The sequence below is a fragment of the Coregonus lavaretus genome (genome assembly GCF_964263955.1).
Source record: "Coregonus lavaretus genome assembly, chromosome: 14".
NCBI lineage: Eukaryota > Metazoa > Chordata > Actinopteri > Salmoniformes > Salmonidae > Coregonus > Coregonus lavaretus.
Window position 1 is genome coordinate 28,498,577 of NC_140001.1, and position 8,712 is coordinate 28,507,288.

Consider the following 8,712-nt stretch of genomic DNA (forward strand, 5'->3'; position numbering starts at 1 on the left):
TGTACATTAACTGTTTCAGTGTTACAATATTTCTATTACTTTGTATTCAGTGTAATAATGCAGTTGGATTTGGTTTCTGTGTATTTACATGTCCTCTACGTGTTTGTTCAAGGTACTGTAACTACAGTGTACTGTCAACAGCATGTTTTTGTGTTGAGTGTAATTTCCATGTATTCACCCTGATTACAGTATGTATTTTAATTGTTCCTTTTCCTATGTGAAGCCATGGTAAGTACACCACATCTCCACCAAGGCAATTATTGGCATGCACCTGTAGTTAACTGTAATTGCCCAGAAACAGCATCTGTTATTCTTTATAAGTCAGACATCACATAGGGAGAGCCTCTAATGCTAAATACTCACTGGAATAGTATTATGACCCATCACTATAGAAGATACAGGATCTGTTACCATCAGCCCAGGCGAGTAGCACTCCTTCACAAGGACATCTCTATCCCTAGCACCCATTCCTGACCACCCCATGCCAAGCACTGACCACTGTGTGTGACATCATCTCCCATAGTCCTGTCATGGTCCTACCCCATGGTCCTGCCATTTCCATAAATATGTCCCATCATAACCTGAAAGTGTGTGTGTATGTGTGTGTGTGTGGGAGGGGAGTATAGGTACAGCCATGGGAATGGGATGGGGTGGGATGCTTCCTCTCCTGCCTCTGTCTCCCTCCTCCTCCTCCGTTTGTTTTCTACCTATGTCTGAATATGATGCTCTTCCTTTCTATTCCACCTCTCTCATTACCCTGCCCATTATTCTGTCCATTCTCTCCCCTGTCCTTCCTCTCCTCTCTCTCTCTTCTCTCTCTCCTTCTCTCTCTGTCTCTATGACTGTTGAGATTAACTGGGCTCTGTCTTTACTGTATGTCGTGTGTCTTTTTAGGCCCACGCGGTGCATCGCTGGCTAATGGATCAGGACGATAGTTTGAGCTCTGAGCTGCCGGATGGCCAAGGAGTATGGCACTTTGATGAAGCAGTAAATATCCTCCACACGTATATCTGGCTTTTTTACTCCTTATATATCTATATATGACCATCTTGTATGTGTCTTTTAAAGGTTTGTGTCACTGTTGTTTCTCTTGCTGCTGCTGCTGTTGTTGTTGTTGTTGTTGTTGTTGTTGTTGTTGGTTTATCTTACTCTCTATCTTTTTTCTTGTCTGTTGCTTGTAGTAACTGTAGCTCTATCTGGTTGTGTTGAGAGTCCAGTGTTGCTGTTGTGGTGTGAGCTGGTTTAGTGAGGGGTCGTAAAGTCAGGCTGGAGCTGTTTCTTTTTTCCTGTTGTCGTTGCTTGATGTATTTAACTTCCGTCTTTGGTTTTCTTTTGCGTTTATGCATACTCATCTAACGTGAGTGTGTTTCTCTATATCTTTGTTTGTGGTTTAAAAATGTTTTCTCATGCAGCATATTACATGCCAAGAGTCCACAGGCAAAATATACTATGATGATCGTTCTCACAAAATAGTCCTCATACACGTTCCTGTACCTATACAGATATTACGTGTATAAGGAAATTAAACAGTCTTTCATTGAAAGCGCACAACACCGGTACTGTGTAATCAGGAACAACTATTTTTCCTGTGGGTTCTTCTGATTTAGAATGCTTCTGTTTATTTGTATTTGTGTGTATAAGTGTGTATTCACAAGTGTGTGTGAGAGAGAGAGAGAGAGAGAGAGAGAGAGAGAGAGAGAGAGAGAGAGAGAGAGAGAGAGAGAGAGAGAGAGAGAGTAAATGAATACAAGTTATGTGGTTGTGACTTCACCTTCTGATTGTCTGTATGTCTGGTACTGTACTTAGTTTAGGTGTTTGTGTACTTGCATAGTTCCAAGCTGTGTATTGGTATCATCTGAGTGTGTGTTGTGTCTGTGTCTGGTGTGTTTTGGTGTTTTGTCTGTGCTGAAGCTGTTGTGAGTTGTGTCAGTGTGATGTCTGTCTTGTGTCACTGTTGTGTGTTTTTTTTCTGTGTTTCTGTGCTGTGCGGTGATGTGCTGTGTTGCTGTGTTCATGTTGTGTTGTTTTGTCTTGTGTCTATGTTGTGTAAGTATGTTATGTTGTGTCTGTTTTGTTGTGTCTGTTGTGTTGTGTCTATGTTGTGTCTGTTGTGTTTTGTCTATGTTTTGGTGTTCTATATTGTGGTGTTGTATGTTGTGGTGTTGTATGTTGTGGTGTTGTATGTTGTGTTGCGTCTATGTTGTGTTGTGTCTATGTTGTGTGTCTATGTGATGTCTGTTTTATCTGTTTCAACAACCTGATGCTTTCCTGTTCCTCCACCTGTATTGTCTCCTTCAACTCCTTACAACCCCAAATTACACAAAGATCCTACCTTCACCTTCAGTCTCTATACTCTACAGTACTACAGGTCCATAGGGCTTTCACAGTACTTTTTCCACACAGCACATGCACTTCCAGGTGATACTGTACACACTGTATATTCTCTTCCCACTAGCTATTATATTGTACTATATCTGCATCACAGAACATTTTTGCGAATTTATTAAAAATAAAAACCAGAAATATCACATTTACATAAGAATTCAGACCCTTTACTCAGTACTTTGTTGAAGCAACTTCGGCAGCAATTACAGCATTGAGTCTTCTTGAGTATGACGCTACAAGCTTGGCACACCTGTATTTGGGGAGTTTCTCCCATTCTTCTCTGCAGATCCTCTCAAGCTCTGTCAGGTTGGATGGGGAGCGTTGCTGCACAGCTATTTTCAGGTCTCTCCAGAGATGTTCGATTGGGTTCAAGTCCAGGCTCTGGTTGGGCCACTCAAGGACATTCAGAGACTTGTCCCGAAGCCACACCTGCGTTGTCTTGGCTGTGTGCTTAGGGTCGTTGTCCTGTTGGAAGGTGAACCTTCACCCTAGTCTGAGGTCCTGAGCGCTCTGGAGCAGGTTTTCATCAAGGATCTCTCTGTACATTGCTCCGTTCATCTTTGCCTCGATCCTGACTAGTCTCCCAGTCCCTGCCGCTGAAAAACATCCCCACAGCATGATGCTGCCACCACCATGCTTCACCGTCGGGATGGTGCCAGGTTTCCTCCAGACATGATGCTTGGCATTCAGGCCAAAGAGTTCAATCTTGGTTTCATCAGACCAGAGAATCTTGTTTCTCATGGTCTGAGAGTCGTTAGGTGCCTTTTGGCAAACTCCAAGTGGGCTGTCATTTGCCTTTTACTGAGGAGTGGCTTCCGTCTGGCCACTCTACCATAAAGGCCTGATTTGTGGAGTGCTGCAGAGATGGTTGTCCTTCTGGAAGGTTCTCCAATCTCCACAGAGGAACTCTAGAGCTCTGTCAAAGTGACCATCAGGTTCTTGGTCACCTCCCTGACCAAGGCCCTTCTCCCCCGATTGCTCAGTTTGGCCGGGTGGCCAGCACTAGGAAGAGTCTTGGTGGTTCCAAGCTTCTTTCATTTAAGAATGATGGAGGGCACTGTGTTCTTGGGGACCTTCAATGCTGCAGAAATGTTTTGGTACCCTTCCCTAGATCTGTGCCTCAACACAATCCTGCCTCAGAGCTCTACGGACAATTCCTTCAACCTCATGGCTTAGTTTTTGCTCTGACATGCACTGTCAACTGTGGGACCTTTATATAGACAGGTGTGTGCCTTTCCAAATCATGTCCAATCAATTGAATTTACCACAGGTGGACTCCGATCAAGTTGTAGAAACATCTCAAGGATGATCAATGGAAACAGGATGCACCTGAGCTCAATTTCGCGTCTCATAGCAAAGGGTCTGAATACTTGTGTAAATAAGGTTTATTTTTATTTTTATTATACATTTGCAAAAAAATCTAAAATCCTGTTTTCACTTTGTCATTATGGGGTATTGTGTGTAGATTGCTGAGGAAAAACATGTATTTAATTCATTTTTGAATAAGGCTGTAACGTCACAAAATGTTGAAAAAGTCAAGGGGTCTGAATACTTTCCGAAGGCACTCTACGTAGAAATGGAGTACTATCCCCAATCCCCATGTGACAAAAAAGAACACAACAGACAGTCACAAAATAGCCTGTCAGTTTTGTTCCTGTCCTGGGCTAAGATAGGGCGCAGAGAGGCTGTGTGTGTTCAGAGTGCTGCAGTGATGGATCATCCTATAGAATCCAATCCCCTTGCCTGGCCCATCGCCAAGGCAGCAGAGCAGTGGAAAACCACAGCAGCACAAACCCCTGCAATGGCACCCCAACGTCTAGACCCCAGCGTTTTAGAACACGCTCTCTCCTCTCAAGCTCCCCTTCACTCTTCCCTACACCCCTAATTTAATGTTATGACCCTCAGAAAGGTTCTCCTTTCCCTTCATTTTAAAAATAGGAAAAGTCACAGTGTATTGAGAAATGCAGACAGTTTAACAGGACTGATTCATGATTTAAAGCAGACAGTCACTTCCTAAACCTTGGTCTACGATCCATGAAACATCACTTTAATTTACACCAAATGAAATGCTACCTCGAACCTCCCCTTCCCTCCCTTTATGTTAGAAATGTCAGTAGTTTATGTAAAGGACTGGTCCCTCACACAGTAATGGCTGCTTTAATATGTGCTGTAGTAGCGTGTCCCTAATCGTCCCACTCCCCTGATCCCCCCTCATTGAGCCCTCAGCAGCAGATGCCCAGGAACATCAAAGCCCCATTGGTCACAGTTCGACTGCACCACAGTCACAATAAGAAAAGTAACTATCACTCCCCAGCACTGTCAAGTGGATTCTCCTTTCTCAGTCACAGCTGCTCTCCCAGCCTACTGTAACAACAGACTACATTATGAAGCCCATTGATGTCCAGTCACCAGCAGTCCGCTCTAATTTGTTTCGGGTAGGGGGGTTTGCTTTTAATTTGCATGTGAAAAACCCTGGCTAGCATTTAGAGTAGCGCCTTTAAACTCCAATTTTATTCATAGTGATATCGATGCTGGCAGTACAGAATTCAAATTAAGGTAATACAAGATTTTATTACAATATGCAAAACTACAAAAATTGTGTTATAATATATTTGGTCACCTACCAAATGTTTGGAAGTAGAAATTAGAGCAGAATTATTTCCATTAGTACTCTGGCTGATCCACTAGGAAATCGTAATATTTGGGATTTCAGCAGAAGTGAAATGTCTCTTGGGAGAAATCTGGCCTACTAAGAATAGATGGACCCCACCCAAGTAAGGATGGCCCCTAAAGTCTTAATTAAAAACACATAGACCATGACCTATGAGCTCAACCAGTTTAGGTTACATATACAGTGCCTTCAGAATGTATTCAGACCCCTTGACTTTTTTCACATTTTGTTAGGTTACAGCCTTATTCTAAAATTGATTAAATTGTTTTTCCCCCTCATCAATACCCCATAATGACAAAGCAAAAACAGGTTTTTAGAAATGTTTCCTAATTTATAAAAAATAACAAAACTGAAATATGACATTTACATAAGAATTCAGACCCTTTACTCAGTACTTTGTTGATGCACCTTTGGCAGCTACAAGCTTGGCACAGCTGGGCATTATGGGGTATTGTGTGTAGATTGCTGAGGATTTTTTTGTTTAATCCATTTTAGAATAAGGCTGTAACGTATCAAAATGTCAAGGGGTCTGAATACTTTCTGAAGGCACTGTATTTTACCTATATTTCTATAAGAGTCAAATGGGAAGTGTTTGGATAATCAAAAAGCCAACATCTCCTGACAAAGTCTTGTACATTTTAACAGATGGGACTGTATCAGTAAGCGTTTGTGTCTCCCATTGGGCCGGAAAGAAAATCTATACACCAGTGCAGGATCCCCAGCGTCCAATGCTACTTGATGATGTAAGCCTTTGCTAGCTTCAGCTTGGAAGTACAGTGTTTCCATTTCAACCTTCAATGACCTTGAGATTACAGCCTTATGAAAACTAAATGTCATGAAGGATTTGGAAGATCTTGGTCTGTTGAGACATCTATAGGCCTACACACACACAGAGACAGGACCTGGAACCAAAGAGATGAGAAGGAGACATGAGGACAGCTTCTTCTACAGATCTTAATTTAAGCCAGGTTGCTACAGAAGGAAGATCATCCTTCATCTACAGGAAATGTGAATTATTATGTTGATTATAATAAGGACAATTCTCAACAACAAAAGAGTGATCAAATTAAGGTCCTACATCTGTATTTCCTCTATCAACGGCCATGTACACTTGTACAATTTTCTGGACTTGAAGGAACTAAGAAGAAAAATACTAAGAATACTTTTCCTTGTTGCTCTCAGGAACCCTTCTCCATTTATGTAATCACTTAAATTTCTGCATTGTTTGGTTTTCATCTGATTTATAAAGCTTTCTTCTGTGGTATCTATAATCTGCGTGTGTGTGAGTGTGTGAGACTGTGTATGTGAGACTGTGAGCGAGTGTGTGCGCATGTATGTGTGTTGAGGGACACCGAGAGGTGAGAAGGAGGTGGTGGAGCGGGTGATAGAGTGATTGGCGTCTGATATACAGCATGTCTGCAGGCAGCCCTTGTGTTGATTGATGAGAGCAACTCTCTTAATCATATAGATCTCATGTTTATTAACATTATACCGTCTGATAGGCCAGACAGCAGCTTCACAACTACCCCAGAGAGAATGGAGGGATATGGAGAGATGGGCAGGCTGGTGATATATAGAGACAGTTAGCAGCAAATGTCAAATGATCAATTGAGGCCTGTACCTCTCTCATGGCCCATACATCTGGACATGCCAGGAACCCAACACACACACACACACACACACACACACACGAGAGAGTCATGGACAAACAGGATACCGTTCTGTAGATGATGGATAGCAGTACACTATGTCCTGACTAGTGGGAGGTAGACCTCTGGTATTGAACGTAGAATATTCCCATATATTCCCATATCCCATATATCTATACTACTCCATGGACACACTACTGTCCTGCAGATTTTTAATACTGATCACATCACTATTTAAACATTATTTCGTTTTCTGAAGAGTGCTACAGTGGTGAGTAGTTGACTCAGAGAGAGAGAGAAAGACAATAGTTGAACAGTTTTCAACAAATTAATTTCTTAAAAAATGAAGGAGAAACAAAAGAGATAAATAGAGAGAGATTTCGTGAATTTTTTTCACTTTCACATTTTAGCAGACGCTTTTATCCAGAGCGACTTACAGTTAGTGAGTGCATACATTTTTTCTTACTGGCCCCCCGTGGGAAATGAACCCACAACCCTGGCGTTGCAAGCGCCATGCTCTACCAACTGAGCTACACAGGGCCACACTTAGCTTGCAAATGCAGCTGGCTAGTTTAGTTACTATGTTAGCTAGCTGGCTATGACTATCCAACACAACACTGGAACTCTTCAAGGTAAGCTTTTGGTTTTATTAATTTATTGCCACCGGGGCCCGCCGGTGTAACTGCTTACTGACTATACACTGTAACGTTACTGCATGATTGTAGCGGGTTTACTAACGCATTAGTTCTATTAGCTATGTTGACTAGGACGTTACTTTAGTTAATATGGGGATAACGATGTAGGCTGTGTGAAGTGGTTATAACATGGTTTGGCTTGGAAAGTTTTTTTTCGCCTGGTCACATACAGTTGATGTGTTGTTCATTGAAGTCCACAAACGAAAGGAAAATGTGTGAGGAGGAGAGCGCATAGAGGCGAGAAAGAATACTATGTGGCTGCTATGAAAGTGAACTGTGTTTATGCGTGATCAGGGGTGTATTCATTCCGCCGATTCTGTTGAAAAACTTTTCTTAAATGGAAGCAAACGAAACGGGGTTAAAATACCTGAATTTGTCCAAAAGAAACTCTCATTTGCAACTGTTGGACTAATGATTACACCCTAGATCACATAGATGCAGGCAAGAGTGTGCAAGGCGGTATTGAATGTGTCACTGTCTGTCCATGTGTCACTGTCTGTCATCTCAAATTTTTCTCTCAACCTGTGTGCACCTACGTTGTAAACTTTCATTCATAGGCTAGGTTGTAGCAAACTCATGAGTATAGGGACAATTTGAGTATCATGTAGTAGCCTAAACCTATCGATTTTACATTGAACTGGGTGAATGGAATATGAATGACAGTCATCCAACATGCTGTAATAGAAATAATGCTCATGAAAAAATGTCCTCCCTCATCATAAACGGCACTGACCGCCACTGTTTCTGACAGTGTCAGAGGAGTGCATTAGGTTTGAATGGAGTCTGTGGAGTCTGGGGCCACTCTGGGCTCTGCACTTATTAAACAGGCTGAGTGAATTATGGCCTGGCTGGCTGCTTGGACCGGACTCTCCCCTGCATACATCTCATCTCTCAGACTCACTTATTCTGCAGAATGGCTCCTCCAGGCAGCTCGGTGCAGGTTGGCATTTATTGAGATGACTCATGTACTGGAAGTGGTCACTAGCTGGCACAGCCACAAAGTCATAAAATCAGATTTTAAACCTAACCCTAACCTTAACCCTAACCTTAACCACACTGCTAACCCTAATACCTAACCCTAACCTTAAATACATTTTTACGATCTAGACCATTTTGACTCTGCAGCTGGCCCATCTAACGGAAACCGCTCAGTTCTGCCTCCAGGGCAAGACTCATGAAAATAAACGTCAACCTAGCTCTGCATCTCATCTCCCTGCAGAAGAGACACAGGGAGTGACTAACGACACAGGGAGTGACTAACCACTCCACAGCCAAGACCCAGCCCAGGACATTGTAGTGTAGTGTAGTGTAG

General features: G+C 42.4%; 1 protein-coding gene across 1 annotated transcript in view; it reads left to right on the plus strand.

Moving 5' to 3' along the window:
* The first annotated feature begins 915 nt into the window (after positions 1–915).
* Positions 916–8,712, plus strand: part of LOC311141406 (ankyrin-1-like) — a 62,754-nt gene continuing 54,957 nt past the window's right edge. Inside the window, exon 1 of the mRNA XM_084176723.1 lies at positions 916–987. Coding sequence (XP_084032849.1) covers positions 919–987 — 69 coding nt within the window. The 5' untranslated portion in view covers positions 916–918. The remainder of the gene's footprint in view (positions 988–8,712) is intronic.